This window comes from Papaver somniferum, chromosome 6 (genome assembly GCF_003573695.1).
Source record: "Papaver somniferum cultivar HN1 chromosome 6, ASM357369v1, whole genome shotgun sequence".
NCBI classification, from domain to species: Eukaryota; Viridiplantae; Streptophyta; class Magnoliopsida; order Ranunculales; family Papaveraceae; genus Papaver; species Papaver somniferum.
Window position 1 is genome coordinate 117828732 of NC_039363.1, and position 17675 is coordinate 117846406.

Below are 17675 nucleotides of genomic sequence, written 5' to 3' on the forward strand. Positions count from 1 at the left end.
TTTTTGGTTTGACATAATTATTGGTTAACCAAAAACCATTGGGACAAACCGAAACCAACTGGAACCATTTGGAAACCGAACCAATGGTTAATGGATTGGTTTGGTTTAGATTTTTAGAAACCAATAATATTGGTTTCGGTTTTGGTTTGGCTAGAAACCGAACCAAAACCGACCATGAACAGCCCTAGTAGTTGTATATAAATGTGAGTACATAGGTTTAAGGTGTTCGAATTTATGTGTGTATATTGGTTATTTTTCTTACACGGATGCGGCGGAAGTAAGTTGCAAATCTGCTAAGCCTTTAGATACAATATTTATGCACATGAAGTTTAGCTGACTAGGATATATTGGGTCGTCCTACTTATTTTTTAACTTTAAGCCTTTGGTGGTTGGGCTATCTTTTGCAGATTCAAATTTTATTGTACATGTGAGTTGAGGTTGTTACATTGAGAGATCAAGAGTATGCGAATGTATACATATTTTTTCTTTTAATTTTTGAAATGGGACTTTAAGAATTAGTTCTTCCATCTGCCGAAATGGGGTTGATACCCTGTGTACCCAGTCAAATACCAATTTGAAAATGCTTAAGCAACTAATTAATATATAGAGTATAAGTTATTAAACATGAGACAACTAATTTGAGCCCGTCCAAAGCACGGGCGTTCAACCTAGTGTAATTAGAATTTTCCTAAAAAAAAAATTAAAATTCAGTACACCTGTTAAAGTTTAGCATCTCTTGAATTCCGTTGGGGTTGAAATATCAGGCACTTCAATTATTTTTTGCTTTGTGGATAAGCTGAGAGTCCCTAGTGACACGCTTGGTATTGCGAAACTGTCGTGCACACTTCTCTCCCTTTAGCTCTCTGGTTTAAGCAAGGTACACTTTGGGCTAAAAGAAAGTGATAAATGAACTGCAAATTAGAGAACAAATCTTATACACATAAACAGCAACACAAAATGTAGAAACAAAGTAAGAAATCAATACCTTGTAAAGGAAACAAAAAAAACAACACTTCAAATACTCACAAGAAAACCAAAACATGAAATGGAAAATCTATTGAAACTCATAGCCAAAATGGGTCTATGTTTCACAAAATCACATAATATCCCAATCTCATCTTCACCTGAAGACTCCCCACCCCGCCGTTTCTATCAACCACAAACAAGAGACTCACCGCCACCCCCACCACCACAACCGCAACCACATCCAAGACCAACTTTTTCTTCAATACCATCAAAACCAAATCTATCTTCACAAATCGGACCAATATTAGGAAACCCACTTTGTGATTTAAGTACACTTTACGTTCTTGATAAAGAACTAGGTAGAGGACAATTTGGCATTACTTATCTGTGTACTGAAAAATCAACTGGCGTAAAATATGCATGTAAATCAATTTCCAAGAGGAAACTCGTTAGTAAAAAAGAAATTGAAGATGTTAGAAGAGAAGTTCTGATGTTGCAACATTTGACGGGACAACCAAATATTGTGGAATTCAAAGGTGCTTATGAGGATAAACAAAATGTTCATCTAGTTATGGAGTTATGTTCAGGTGGTGAACTTTTTGACAGGATTTCTGCTAAAGGAAGTTATACAGAAAAAGAAGCAGCAAGAACATTTAGACAGATTGTTAACGTTGTACATGTTTGTCATTTTATGGGTGTTTTACATAGAGATTTGAAGCCTGAGAATTTCTTGTTAGTTAACCATGAAGAGTTTTCTCCTCTTAAAGCTACTGATTTTGGTCTCTCGGTCTTCATTGAAGATGGTAATTAGTCTTGTACTTTGGTTCTTTTCATTTTCTTTTTTGTGCATCCATTTCTTTATACAATAGGCCTACTCAGGATTTTCTTTCCAGGGAAAGTTTACCGTGAGATTGTCGGAAGCGCTTATTATGTAGCTCCAGAAGTATTACGTCGACACTACGGAAAGGAAATAGATGTTTGGAGTGCTGGTGTCATTTTATACATTCTCTTGAGTGGTGTGCCTCCATTTTGGGCTGGTAGGAGCATTCTCTTTACTTCTACTCAAGTTTTATTGTACATGCTTTTCTGCGGATTACATACAAAGCTAAAACCGAACTAGCTGATGTTTTGCTTTTCTGCGTGTACTGCAGAAACTGAAAAGGGGATATTTGATGCCATCTTAGAAGGTCACATCGACTTTAAAAGTGCACCATGGCCTACAATATCTGCTTCCGCAAAGGATCTCATCACGAAGATGCTAACACAAGACCCTAAGAAACGGATCACAGCTAGCCAAGTTATGGGTTAGTAACTTGTTCCAGTAGGCTTGCCACATTTTACTTTTTATGTTTTCTACGTTAAATGGATTAATTACGCGTCGGAAAACTGCCGTAACTTTGTTTAGCGTTTCTATATGAGTAGAACATCCTTGGATGAAAGAAGGAGGTGAAGCATCGGATAAACCTATTGATAGTGCTGTCCTCATTAGGCTGAAGCAATTCAGAGCAATGAACAAGTTAAAGAAACTCACTCTAAAGGTCATCCCTCAAAATATACATTGAAATGAGTTTTCATAGAACAGTATGCTATTTGTACACTTGCGGTTGGGCTTCTGACCCTGATGTTATGCTTTGGCTTTGTTTGAAGGTCATGGCAGAAAACCTTTCGGAAGAAGAAATTAAAGGCCTGCAGCAAATGTTTAACAACATGGATACTGATCGAAGCGGAACTATTACCATTGAAGAGCTCAAAAATGGACTGCACAGACTTGGATCAAAACTTACAGAATCCGAAATCAAGCAACTAATGGATGCAGTAAGTAAGCAAAATAGTGGCCGTGTCATTGGCTACCGTGTTATTCTTTTGGTCAATTAGGCAGCAACTCTGATAGCAATTACACTGTGTTTTAACTCGGTTTTATTCGTGTCAGGCTGATGTTGACCAGAGTGGGAGTATCGATTACCATGAGTTCATAACCGCCACAATGCACCGGCATCGGTTAGAGAAAGAAGAGAACCTGTACAAAGCGTTCCAATACTTCGACAAAGATGGGAGTGGGTCAGTACTTTTAACTCTTCATATGTCTCTTAAAGAAACTTTAGATCCTTAACATGGATGGTGCCTAGACATCTTGCTCTGGGGATGCAACATTGTTGTAGTAGTAGACATCTTAAATGCTTTTTGTAGATTCAATCAGAAAAAATGATTCTAAAATACTAGAACAGTTCAGCAAAATTGGTACAAGAAAATTTATGCTCTCTTATCGTCCACATACAGGTTTATCACAAGAGATGAACTTAAACATGCTATGAGTAAATATGGAATGGGAGACGAAGAGACTATCGATGAAGTTATCAACGAAGTTGACATTGATAAAGTAAGTTGAGTTCCAGATCAAGTGTTCGTGTACATTGCATTTTAAATGGCCTACTTTGATTTTTGCTTGCTTATACTATGGAGTTTAATGTGTGTTTGCAGGATGGCCATATCGATTATGAGGAATTTGTCGCCATGATGAGAAAAGGATCTCATGAAACTGATGGACCACAACCAGAATAACCATCTGGTCATTGCAAGTAAATCAGAAAATAAAGAATGGCCGGTTCTTCTTGCAGTGTATTACCTGTTTAATTTTCTTTGATGAAGTAATTCTTGCAAGTCCTGTTAGAATGTTATGTAAATAATATTTAATCATGTAACATTTTATCCCAGGAATCACTTGAATCCATACTCCTAGTAGCAGCTAGCATCTACAAGAATATTATTTCCTAAAAAATGCAACAAAAATGATCCACTAAAAGATGGTGAAAACTTGCCAACTTTCAAAATAAACACCTAGATATCCATCTAACTGCTTCCCCAAGTAGAAAAGGTTTATGCCCCAGCAAATATGCAAGTCCAATGTCTTTGCTTCTAAGGTTATGCCATGGGCTACGATGTCAAAGTTGACAATGTGAAGCATTACAGAGGCGTCAGATGCCAAATGCAAGTAGCTGAGACACCTTACCAAAAAACCTGGATATCTAAACTTCCTCACCAAAAAGTTTGATTTTGTGCACACTCCAGTAGCATTTCAAGCTCATCATCTGATTTAGATTTGGTAGGTATTGAACAAGAGGCGAAATTCTGAGAACACAGTAGTGTCACCAATCAATAAACTCCTTTTCTTTTTTTTGAAAAAAAAAAGTTAAAAGATTTTCATTAAGCTCAAGGCAAAGCAGAGTTAAACATTACATGACATTTTTTCAACTTCTAATCTAGAACTAACACACATAGGGAGTACATAACCCCATTTCCTAGCATAATTATTATTCCTACCAAACTTAGCAAGTAGGTCAGCTACTTGATTACTTTTCCTACTTCTAAAACACACTTGGACATTACCTAAACACTTGACTAAATGTTGACACTCCCTAACAACATTATTATCTTCCCATATGGTGATGATATAAGTTCCACTGATGCTTTCCATAACTTCTTTGTTGTCTCCCTCCACAATAACATTCTGCAGATGCAACTGGATGATCTACTGGAGAGCTTTTAGAACTGCAATTGCTTCAGCTTGAGCAACATCTCTAACCCTTTCTACCAAAGTCCAGGCTTCCACCATCCTCCCTGTAAAATCCCTTATAATTAGAGTAATACCAACATGAAAATTATCAGGCAAAACAGAAGCATCAATGTTAATTTTGAGCTTTCCTATAGGAGGTGGTTCCCAGTGCTTGTTGTCAGTGTAACTGGCCACATTTATTTCACCTATATTGTTAGCCACCTGAACCTGGTTACAACTAAAGTTAGTGTGAATATTGTTTTCATTGCAGAAAGTAGTGATCCTGTGTTTTAAGCTTAAGCTTGTGCATCTGCTGTTGTCAAAGATTAGTTCATATCTGGACTTCCATATAAACCACATAGTAATGACTTTTAGGTTTATTTTAGCTTTCTTGTTAAAAGAGATGTCGTTATCTGAATTGCACCAACTTCTTAGCCATTGCCTGATGTATGTGAAAGCACTTGGCTCTTGAGCTATTTCAAGAGATATTGCATTCCACACACTTCTAGCATAATTGCACTGAATCAGCAGATGAGTAATATTTTCTTCATCAATGTTGCATCTTTGCGTTGCACCTCCTGATTTTGAGAATACCTTGCATATCTTTCATTAATAGGGATGATATCATGAGCTACTTTCCACAAGAATAATTGGCGTTTGTGTGGAATCTGAAGATGCCATATGGTGAGCCAGAATTTAGCTTCATCTTCTTTACTAGCTAAGCTTGGATCCTTCGGTCAGAGAATTTCCTTGTAGGTGGAATTGACTGTAAAGTGACCACTTCTTGTAATTAAGAGACCATAGAATTTAATTTTCATTCTGTATAGATGGTCTGATGTTTAGAATTTTCTCCATATGGTCTTGAGTGAAGTATTTTTGTAGCATATTTAGGTTCCAGCTTTGAGTACGATCATCAAACGGCTCATTCACTTTCATGTAGTATGAACACTCTTCATAAGTGGAGAAATTTTTGTTGGATTTGCTGAGCAGTGCAACCCTCTATCCAGTTATCTCTGAACATATAAACATTTTTGCCATCTCCAATCTGCCATATATGGAATTGCTTCACCCAACTAATGCCAGTACATATACTTTTCCATATGGCATTTCCATTGCTTGAGATATCATCTTGAAGAATATTTTTCTTTTCAAAATGTTTAGTTTTCAGAATTTCAACCCATTTTCCTTCTTTTTCTTGAACTAATCTTCAAGCTAGTTTTGTAATCATTGTCTCATTAAATACCTTTAGATTTTTGAATCCTAGACCTCCCCATCTTTTTGGAATGCTGACTGTTTTGGGGTAAAAACTGATTCTGCTAGAAATGGTAAATTGGGTGTGTCGCCGAGAAACGAATCTAAACCCTAAACAAATGTAATGCACATGAGTACTTTATATTCGAGAGATCAATCTGTACAATTCTGGCCTAAACCAAGAAATGGCCGTTCCAGTCTTGCTTCAGTCACAAAATGAAGGAGAAGGGTTGATCTTAGGGAGGGAAGCGAAGAAGGTGTTGAGATCAGAATGGTTAACTCTGAAGGTATGGTTGTTTTATGACTTGTATCAGAATGTGGAACTTGCTTACAGAATGTAAGCTATAAGTTCTTTTTATGTTTTCTGGATACTTGTGTTGTTAACCGTTGTTGGTTGAAATAGATTGAAAATCTATTTATATAAGTCATAATCGAGCACACCCTGATCTCATAGGAAGTGGAAATAATTGAGTGGTGGAGAAGTGGGATTGTGTATAATGGTGAAACTATGAGGGGAAGACCGGTTGGTTTTATTCCCACTATTTCTCTATCATCACTAACTATCTGCCTTTCCTGACACTTTCTCATAATGGGTATGTCGTGCCGCACGCTGTAAACCTCCAGACCAATACCATGATGAACATCCCTCGGTTTGTGACATGTTTGATGTCTCGGATATTTTGTATAAAATATGTAGCAAATTGCTGAGGGGTCTTCCTTGCAATACCTAATTATTTTGAGCAATCACACGCAATCTAGGCGGCGCGCGGTCATACATTACAAGTCAAGTTGTGAGATTTGACGCGGGAAATAACATGTAATGCTCTTAGGTCAAATAATTATGTTATTTTTGAAGTCGATATTTATAAAATATCGTTTGTAATTGATGCATATAAAGCATCGCTTTTAAGCAAGCAGCTCAAAATATTCGATGTTCATGAAGCATCGTTGTATAGAGCCTGTCTTGATTGGTCGCAGAACTTAATGTCTTAAAAGGAGCATGACCAACCATCTTCAGGAAGCTGCCAAGAGCCGTATGGGTAGGCTGAGGGTTGGCCGATCAGTTCTTATGTAAGAGGGGCTTCCGACGATCACGGCAGCATCTCATTGGTGCCCCGAAATCAGATCTAGGCCGGTCGATTCGGCTGGTGAAGTTGGATGGCCGAGATTGATTTGCGGCAGTTGTGCGCTGCCGTTTGTCGATCTTGAGGATTTTAAATCCGTGTGACCAACCTACTTTGAGCTAACGGTTTTAGGCGTTAGCCACTGACTGGGAGCAATTCGATTGGTCAGGGATAAAGGCCAGTCGCCGATGGCGTTCCGGAACTTCATTGGCCGCCTAGAATTGGATCTGGGCCGGTCGATTTGGTTAGCCAAGTTGGACGACCGAGATCGCTTTGAAACAGTAATGTGCTGCCGCTAACATAAATTATTAGGTTTCAAAACCGCACAACCAACCTACTTTGAGTGATCGGTTTGATGTGCAGCTAGCAGGTCGTGAGCAACATGATTAGCCAAGGCTAAAGGAGAGTCGCCGGTGAGCATACCGGTACTTCACCGGTCTCCCAAAACAAAATCTAAGCCATTCAACTAGGATGTCTAAGTTGGACGACCACGATAGATTCGAGACTGTCATGGCCAATCTTACCTCGTTAAACCTCTTTTTAAACAGCGTGATTATCCTAGTTTGGCTAGCGATCATGGATGGTGCCTGCAGGCTAGAGGAGTTCCGATTGGATGGAACGGAAGTGGGCCCACCGGTAAATGTTGTGGATCTTGTTTGGCCACGCCATGAGGCAGCTAAGTGTGATAAATCGGCCGGCTGTGATCGTTTTGAGACTAGCATGGGCAACCTAAATTCAATTTCTTAAGGAATTTAAGTGTGTCGACCAACCAACTTCCACCTTTAATTAAAAGTGTAGGCTCCGTATTTAGAGCGATTTGATTGATCGATGGGAAAAGAGACGGCCAACAAAATAGAAGAAGGAGCGCTGGCCAAAGGAAGCTCGAGTTAGGGCAAATTGGCGCGGCCAAGCCTTTTCTGCCACTGCTCCAGTGGGTCACGGTTTCCTATTTTCTTCATATTTCCCATTTTTTGGTAGGATTTACTCCTACTAGTTCCATGGTGGATCAATTTCCTAGTTTTCCTAGGTTTGGTCTCGACCAATAGGGTTCAAGATATTGTGCAGGCCGCGAAAACCCAATTTTTGCAATTCCACAAAATCAATCAATTTTGGTGAATTTTGCGCATTGATACAAAATCACTAATTTTATCTCACAGGGCATCATAACTTTGCGTGCCTCTAATTGAGTACTTCCATGCGCACCTTAATCCTGACACTACGGGAAATTCATGCGACTCAGCTGCGAGCGAACATTAATTATCATGTCATGTCAATATCAAGAGTTCAGCTGGGGAACATAGCCTAGAATAAATACTCGACAGGCCATGCATTAGTGAGTAATGCAGGTGGAAGATAAAAATATATCGAATATTTGGGATTGTTGTTACATGCACCATTCTGGATAAATTTCATATATAAATATACTGAATTGCTCAATACATATATAAGTAAAGAGGCCTAGGCACTCATCACTTTTAAATGGCTTTGTTTCTTTGCAGAACGACGACACATTAAATACATGGTTTTACAATTTTAGCCCTGAACTAAAAACCACCATCAACACTGACACTTTCTCAAGATTTGAAATAACCTCCCTTACTTTGTTTCTTGTTCCACCAATATCTTCTTTGAATGGCTTCTAAGTTGTTTATGTTTTGTTGAGGAAGTATGAAGCAACTCATTTGGGATTGTGCCATGGAATTAGTGACAGATTGGATTTGTATGCTTCTGCCTGCTTGATTAGTCATCCCTACTTGCCATTATAGAAGTCTTTGTTGCATTTTTTTCTTGAATGTTGCTGAAGCAATTGGTTCTATGCATGCTAATGAAAAGATTAATGCCCAGATATTTTTTCTCCAGTGGCATTATGTTCATATCTCGAATACCAAAAATCTATTGTTTTATTTCATCATTTAGTTTTTTGTTGAAGTGTAAGCTTGACTTGTTCAAATTCACTATCTGGCCTGACACCTTGCATAATTTATTGATTATGTTCTTAAGATTGTTGATAGAATTCACATTGGCAGAGGAGAACAGAATGCAATCATCTGCAAAGAACAGATGAGATATTGATGAACTCTTCTTTGCTGGGAAAATATGAGTTATGCTTTTGTTGATCACTGAGGGCATGAATCATTCTGCCAAATCCCTCCATGCAGATTATAAACAAGTATGGAGATAGACTATCACTTTGTCTTAATCCTCTTGTTGGCTGGATTGTTTCAATTGGGGAGCCATTTAGCAGGATATATATTATTGTTGTAGAAATGCATTGCTTTACAAGATTGTACCATTTTCCAGAGAACCCCAACTTCTTCAGAATATTGATGATGAACTTCCACTCCATTCTATCAAATGCTTTTAACATATCCAACTTTATTGCCACTGCACCATTACTTGTTTTTTTTGTCTTCGTATAATGTATGACTTCATGAGAAATGATAGTGTTATCTATTATGTTTCTTCCAGGAACATAAGCATCTTGCCATGTGGATATTAATTAATGTAACAGAGGTTTCAACCTATTTGTCATGATTTTTGAGATGATTTTGTAAGAAATGTTACACAAATTGATGGGTCTGAAGTCTGAAGGGTTTTGAATGCAGTTATTCTTTGGAATGAGAGTTTGAAATGTGTGATTAAGTTCCTTGAGAATTTTACCCTTTCTGAAGAATTCTTGCACCATGTTGACTACATCTGCACCCACAATCTCCCAGTTTTGTTGGTAAAAGCCTGCTTGGAATCCATCTAGTCCTGGAGCAGACCAATATTTTATTTGAAACACATTATTCTTGATTTATTGTTCTGTTGGAATTACAGTTAACTCTAAGTTTTCAGCCTCTGTGATGCAACGAGTGATTAGGTTCATGACTTCATTATGTTCATCTGGTTGACTTGTTGTGGCAATTTCTTGGAAATGTTCCCTTAGGATTTCAGCTATCTCTACCCTTGTATCCTTATATTCTCCACTCTTGTTCTTCAGAGAGTAGATTTAATTGCATCTTCTTCTGTAATTGGCTTGGGCATGCAACATTTTGGAGTTTCTGTCATGGTATTTGATTATATTTTCTCTTGAATGTTGATAAGCAATTTTCTTTTTGGTGTCATACAGAGTCTTTAGTTGGTGTTGTAGCCTTTGATGCTCTTGAATGTCTATCTGTTGTTGGTTGATACATTGTTGGATACAATCTTGAGTTTCTTTTATTTTCCTATATGTATCTCCATATTCCTTTATTCTCCATTCCTTCTGTCCCTTCTATCTCTAACTTTGTTTGTGAACTTGATAGCTTCAGTTTCATGTTTGTTGCATCTCCAACTCCTCTTGATTTCATCTTTACGTGTTTTGTTGAGGAGCCAGTGTTCATAGAATCTGTAAGGTTTGTTTAGGTTTTCATTTTGTGGGTATGTGATTAACAGGATTGGTGCATGATCTGAACCAGAAGGTATGAGGTTTTTGAGAATAACATTGGGAAACAGATCCATCCATGAAGAGAAACATAAGGATCTCTCTAGTATGTATCTAACTTGATTGAGTTGAGTTCTGTGATTTGACCATATGAAAGGACATCCTGTGAATGGGATATCTATGAGGCCCAATGAAGAAACAAATTTAATAATTATTGCGTGAGATTGTATAGGATTGATAGAGTAACTCTGTCTTTCATAGCTGTAAGAGTAGAATTGAAGTCTCTCATTATAACCCAAGGAATGTCCATATTCCTTCCCATTTCTTGAATGAAACTCCATTGAACCATACAAGTTAGAAACTACTCACTGTTAGTTTCCCCGTTTTAATGATCACATTAATCATATAGTTAGAAGTATGAATGAAATCTAATTCCAAGCCATCTTTCCAAAGTAATGCCAAACCTCCTACTTTCACTCTATCTTTATTGCACCAAACATTAGGATACTTCATTTGTTTTAAGAGATATGAAGCTTTTTTCATAGTGGACTTCGTTTCAGATATGAAAATAATTTCAGGATTATAGTTAAAGATGCAATTCTTAAGGTGGTCTATTGTTAATTTGTTTCCTAAGCCTTGTACATTCCGTGCTAGGATTTTCATTTTGTATATGAGATTGAGATACAATTAAATGAACTGGGTTGTGAGAAAATAAGTTTTGAGAGTATTAAGGTTAAAAGAGAGTACCGATGAATTTCCTTGTCCTGCATCCGAGTCTTGGTTGCTGATTATGTATTTGTCCCAGTCACCAGTTCCTTGAACATTCATTTGAAGGTTATTGTCCCATTGTTGCTGACTTGATTCACCTTCCTCAAAGTCTTCAACCATTTGATTAGAGCTAACTCTAGAGTTGTCATTTTCCCTAGTTCTTTTGAACCTCCTAATATTTCCACTCCTGCTGCTTTGGCCTCTTTCACGGTTAGTGTTTTCACTTGAGTTTCCTTCTTCTTGGAAATACTCAGTGTAAACTGAGTTGCAGTACTGGCCATCTTCAGGTCTTATAAATAACACCATGTTGGACTTTCTATTCTTGCTATTCTTCTTTAGAGAGATTCTGGTAGGAGCATCATCAATGTTCCAATATTCATTTTTTGTCATATTGTAGGGAATCCGGTCTAGGAACCTGAACAGCTTCTGGGATAAACCTCTGACATCTTTAGCCTTGTTTTTGCAATCATCATAATTGTGATGAAAGATAAAGCAAGCTGGACACAGTTGATGGGGTTGCTTCTGATAGTAAAAAAGGAATCCATTGAGTGCAATCTGCAACATTCTGAGCTAAGACTCCTCTTATGAGTGATCTTGAGATATCAATTTCAATTAGAGCTCCAACATCATTTTAGTCCACCGGATTAGCATCTTCAGGATCCAACTCTTTAACTTCACCCAATATGTTCCCCATTTCATTAACCACTGGAACATTGAGGAATTCATGTGGCAATTCTTTGAAGGTGACCCAAAATTGCTGCTTATCAGAAGGAATGTCTCGATAGTTTTGAGTTGGATTCCATGGCTTGATGATCCACAGGAAACCATCCAAACACCATGGCACTTCAGTTAAAACCCATCTCCAAGCTTCTTTCGATTCAAAAGTGACAGTTAACAGATTTTTGCTTTTCTTTCTTTGCTCAAAACTTCCAACCTTGTTTCCCCAGATCAATCTGGCTTGTTTTTCAGCAAGGCCTCTGCTCATGTTGGTGTGAGAGATAACTTTTCCGATGATGCTACTACCATTTTTTTGAAGGCAAATGCTTGGGATTATTTGAGCAACATTGATAACTTTTCTGATGTCATCAGAAGACTCAATTGAAGCTGTATCAAGTTGATTAGTAAGGTTGTTGACATCTTCAGAAGCCATGATTATAATTGAATGTTGGAGAATTTGAATACACAATGAGATGATGATGCTTTAACTAACAGATTAATTGGATTTATAAAGGTTTTTCGGATTCTTATTATTCTATGTGTTTGATTCATTTTGAGACGTGTTCGATTTGTCATAGCAGTATTGAAAGTATCAAGAAACAAGAAAAGAACTTTGCAACTTGTTTCATACCATCGTTTAATCGACAAGACGGAATCTTCGAAGTTGCTATTGAATCGAGAAAACTCTCTTTGACTGGGACAAACGTCACCAAAGTCTTAAACAAGACAAGCAAACTCGATCGGTATCAGAACCTGTAAGCCATAAAGAAAAGGACAGGAACAGTGAGGGATACAACGAAAACTTTAAGACAAAAGTACAAAACCAGAGGGAATCTAAGATTTAAAATTGAGAAAAAGCAGTTATGGGTTAGAAAATTCCTTTAGACATTGACAGGAGAGCAATTAAATCTCTTAACGGTAACTTGATTCTTCAAATTTAGACATGCAAAAATAAATGAATCACATTAATGGCGAAATCGTGAAGCTGAATTGATCGCCGAGTGGCAGAGATTGGCTCAGAGAGAGAAAGTAACTTTTTCCCTCTGACTTTATGTTTGTCCGTAGTTATTCAATAAACTACTTAACTGAAGCTAACCGATGATAGGGATGTTAAAACGACCCTCGTTGAAACAATGTGCATAAAATTAGACTCTTTACCAGGTAGAAGAGTTAGACTCGGCATATTCACCAGTCAACAGGCGTCTACTACGGGCTAAATGTCTCAATACCTGTCGCACATAATCAAAATTTTGACGTAATCCCTTTCCCAGAAATCATAGATGACATCAAAATTCTATATGCAAGGAAATTCAAAGGCGTCAGATGCCAAATGAAACAAGACGAGACACCGTATCCCATCTAGCCTAGAATGTGCACCAAACATTGTATGGTACCAGACTACCAGTATGAATCAGTTGGCAAAAAATTAAGGATTTACCCGAGATAAGCTTTACGTGATTTTGCTTTTTTCAGATCAAGAATGGTAGAAAAACAGACTTAACCTAATAAGAGGACTCCAAGAATTAGGAAAATTAGTTACAAAATTAAATTACAAAAAATAACATCAGCCTGCCTGTGATGTTCTTGTTACAGGTGGAAGGGAAACTGAATCAAGGTCACCAGGGTAAGGCATCCACAAGCCTAATCCACCTCTGCTCTCTTTCAGTGTACTATTACGTTTGAACTCATCCAAAGACTTAACCCACTCAACAACAGAAGAATGTTCCCTAGTATGACTATGCAATACAAACAGTGAGTTATACTCGCAGTTAGGGAACATATAGAACTTGAATGCTGACCCTAATCTGTAAACAACATAACCGAAGCTCAGTTGGTCCCTCGGTGTGAATAGGTTAACCTCGTTGAACCAAAGGCAGCTAAACAAGTTGTTCAATGCGGTGTGTCCACGTATAATAATTGCTCCGTCCGGCACATCTGCATTATCAAATCAATGCAAGAGTGTCAGTATCAATGGAAGAAATGACACATGTAGGCAGTAGACCATAAAATACATTTCACCAAGGTAAAAAAGTATGGATTCATTTTCACAGGATTAAATGAACATAAGCATCCAAGATACATGTCATTGATTTTACTGACCCACCAAAAGAATGATGCATCCAGCGAGAGCGGAGATGTTCTATCTACAACCCACCAGGTCATCAGCTTTTACACGAAAGATTTCCTTTGTACAATTTTGAAATACTAATTCTAGCATTACGGATGAAAGGAGGAGTTTTGCCTTACCACTAACTGTTTTTTTCTTCACACTCCATGGCTCCATTCCCTCGTAGACGTATATTTTTGCATGGAGATCAATAAGAGGCCGAGGTCCTCTCTTCCTGCGTTTGATTGCATCTGCTTCTTCGTATATACTCTGGTGGTGCTTATAACGAGCAATGGCAAATGTATTCTTATCGCGCCATAAATATCTGCAACATATACAGATAGTTTTGTTCATAAGTTCCAATATGATTAACAATCATGAGGTTAGCCAGATACCATTTAGGTGTGCAAGACTATGTACTACGCAATAGGTCAGGCCAAAAAAATTGCATGCTTTAGATTGTTCATGTGTGCCTCAGGGGAGGTTCTCTTTATCACGCAGACAAGTTGAAACTTCTAATCCTACCAAAGAAAAAATACAAATCGAAAACATGTGATTAAATTGGAAGACTCGGACACAAATGGACCTTGGTGCATCACATATATGAGTTTATAAAACTTACCCAAATTTACTTGATTCACAAGATCTCACCAAACCCACCTTTCTAAAATAAGCAATGGATCGACTATAAGTTCCATTTTGCCATCGACCCATATGCTGTATTCTGCTTGGGGATATAGCCTGTGGGTTAATATCTTGGGAACCTTTCCATTCCTTCTTGGCTCATCATAGGGTGGAGTTTTTAGAAGTACAAGACGCCAAATACCAACCCACTTCCCTCCACGACTATCATCTCTGACTGTAACATTCTCCTTGATGAAGTCAAGAGATTGTTGGTCTACGGCCATGAGAAAGCAAAAGAGCTTTTGGGATCGCCTGCTTATATTTGAAGGTTGATGAGGCGTATCATACCCATCGAAAATGGCTGATGCAACCACAAACCGGCATTTCTTGGCATACTTAACATCAGCTGGTTCCAGTTCAGCACCTCCATTTCATATGAAACCACAGTGCACTTGAAAAGCACCAAATACAGATCCCACAGGTCACTCAGGTCTCTCAGCTACAGCATCAATAAAACATAACACTAAAGCTAGAATGTCCATATCAAATGAGTCCGCAACCAGGACCGATACAAATGAAATAATCCAACATCAGCAGACAGAAAACTCAGACTGAACTTTCCTTGCTAACTTTCAAGTTTCATTATGAACACCTCCTAGATAGACGGCGGAGGTGGATTAACCGACGTTAACCTATCAGTAATGTTAGCAACTCAGTTTGTGTTTTTTCTATGACTGCTACTCCCGGGGCTGATAGATGTGGAAATGCTAAGAAAATGTGTGTAAGACCAAAAATTTCATAAGTACAACTACCAAAATACTGTTATTACCTTCATAGACGAATTTAACTTGAAACTTTGTTCTCGCTGTGCCCAACTCTGATGTCCACCAAAAAGCGGTGCTGATTGTGACCCACTAGTTGAAGAATCATCATCCTCTAAAATATATGACAGATTTTCAACGAACTTGTCTGGGGTTCTTTTCTCTGGTATGACTATAGAATCTGGATCATCGGCAACAGGAATTGTACAACCTAGTTGCATTATAAAAAAACAAACATTAAAGAGTCTGCAGTCGAAATCAAGGTTTTAAGAGCACAAAAGCCAATTAAGGTGCAGGAATCTTACGGTGGAGTGGCTTTGGTTTAAATCCCAACGAGTTCAACACTAACATAAATTTGCCTTCTCTATTACAAATTGCTGCGCCGTTGATAACAAAACATAAATCGTAGTCAGTATGTATAACAAAAAAAGGCACAGATAGCACCCCGAATCTGCTCACTAAATGCAAGAGTCAATCACCAATACTCCAAACGTCTCCTATAAGAAGATGTAGTTAACAACATCTTGAAATTAGTTCTTCCATTAAAACAATCTTAGAGATGTGAAATTTGTAAGTTAAAAGAAATAAACACACACTAGTTCCAAATCCAAGGGGTTCAAAATTTTCATCTTTAACAATAAGAATTAGTGCAGGGATCACAATTCGGGTATCCTACAGCACATGCTAACAATGTCAAGAACAATAAATGGAAACATAATAGGAATAAAAGACATACATGTTCAGAGGTAGAATTGGCAGAAGGATGAGAATACCTGAAAGGAAAGTGATAGAAGTTTGGCAAGACCAGACATGAAACATAAAGTAAGAATGATTAACATCCATAAGATGCCCGCAACAAGAACTAATCGAATAAAACCCTTCTTCCATACTATCTTGGATGGGTAATCTTGTGGTGTTTCAACATCTGCATTCATTCCATCAAAAAAGAATTAACTCATTTGAAAGAGATTCAAAAACAGAAACTGGTTGAAATGAAATCAATAATTATAACATAATTACCTTTAAGTATGTGTGATTGAGTATTGTTCCGGTCTGCTCTACGGGTTGCCCGTAGAGATACACAACGATGAGCTTCACTATCCATTACTAATCTCTATCACCTCCATATCAAGAGAAGTTTTGATGATCCTAACTGCCACTTATTTTACGGGAATTTGTTTTTTGTTCTTGGATTGGATGGTGAATATTGTCTACCGGTTGGATTTTGGGGAATTTTCAGAAAAAGGAGACGAAGATTGAAGTTCATGTGGGGTGTTAAAATTAAAAAACAAAAGAACCTTGTGCACTTGTTGGTTGTTTAGTTCAGCATTTTCCTAACTTCTAACAAAACGTAAGGTCAGGTCCAAGTTTATATAGCTCAATGGTTTCTCATTAAAGTAGTGTTGTATAGATGAGTTCGCCGGGTTGGGTCTGATAATAGAGCCAGTATAATTGATTGGATTTGGGTAGGGACTTGGTCCGACTATCGCGTACCAGAAAAAGAAAAGAAAACGTAAGTCGATCGCCGATCTGTCAGATTTGCGGAATAACACACATCGATTTTACTAAATATCAGAGAAATGTATAATGTTACCATTATGACCAGTTTTAAGCGGATACCCCAACAAAAACAAGGAAAAAAAAAAGAAAAAAAATAGGACCAACAAAACATAAGGCTTACAGCCTATAACTCAACATTAACTACCAGAAACAAAACAACGCACAAAGACTTTACCAAACAGCGGTAACTACCACTGTTGATATTGTGTACATAGGCTTTACCACTTGCATCCTCTAACACAATCTTCTTCAAGTCTGCAGAAAAGAAACTAGGGGCGATCTCTTCAAAACCACCAGTCAGACATGCATTAGCCAAGAGATCAGCAGCTCTATTGGCTTCACGGAAAGTGCGGATAGCAGAGAAACCTTGAAATCTAGCTTTAAGCCTTTTGATCGACTCCCAAGTGTGATGGCAGGTCCAAGGAGGGGCATCATTATGCTTCATAAGATATAACACGAGAGTCATAGTGTCCGAAAGAACAGGGACTTTAGGCACTCTTTTGAAAGTATCAATCTTGAGACCGGCTTCAATTCCTTGAAGCTCATGAACAATTACGGAAAGGGGCACATAACTGCCAATCACTGCTCCAAGAGACTGACCCTGATCAGTCCTTAAGGTGGCTTCAAAACCAGCACTCAAATCCTTATAAGATCCAACCACTTCATAAGGAAACATCCCTGTCTAGAAGAAAGTGTTCTATTCTCCATATTATCCACCATTAAAGAGTCTACCGAATCCAACTTAAGCTTAACATCCTTCATGATTTTCAGAGCAACATGT

The 17675-nt window shown here is 37.9% G+C and overlaps 1 protein-coding gene and 1 pseudogene across 1 annotated transcript; one reads left to right on the forward strand and one right to left on the reverse strand.

Annotated features, from left to right (window-relative positions):
* Positions 1-933: 933 nt before the first annotated feature.
* Positions 934-3708, forward strand: LOC113289012 (calcium-dependent protein kinase 29-like). Its single transcript, XM_026538171.1, has 8 exons — positions 934-1769; positions 1860-2003; positions 2118-2270; positions 2389-2504; positions 2614-2781; positions 2897-3024; positions 3244-3343; positions 3445-3708. The coding sequence occupies exons 1-8, from the start codon at positions 1046-1048 to the stop codon at positions 3523-3525; spliced, it is 1614 nt and encodes a 537-aa protein (XP_026393956.1). The 5' UTR covers positions 934-1045; the 3' UTR covers positions 3526-3708.
* Positions 3709-13314: 9606 nt separating this feature from the next.
* Positions 13315-16661, reverse strand: LOC113291370 (annotated as a pseudogene).
* Between the last annotated feature and the right edge of the window lie 1014 nt (positions 16662-17675).

Coding starts and splice junctions, on each gene's coding strand:
- LOC113289012 (XM_026538171.1), top strand. CDS start 1,046: ATGGAAAATCTATTGAAACTCATAGCCAAAATGGGTCTATGTTTCACA. Junction 1,770..1,859: donor CTCGGTCTTCATTGAAGATG/GTAATTAGTCTT, acceptor TTTTCTTTCCAG/GGAAAGTTTACCGTGAGATT. Junction 3,344..3,444: donor ACGAAGTTGACATTGATAAA/GTAAGTTGAGTT, acceptor GTGTGTTTGCAG/GATGGCCATATCGATTATGA.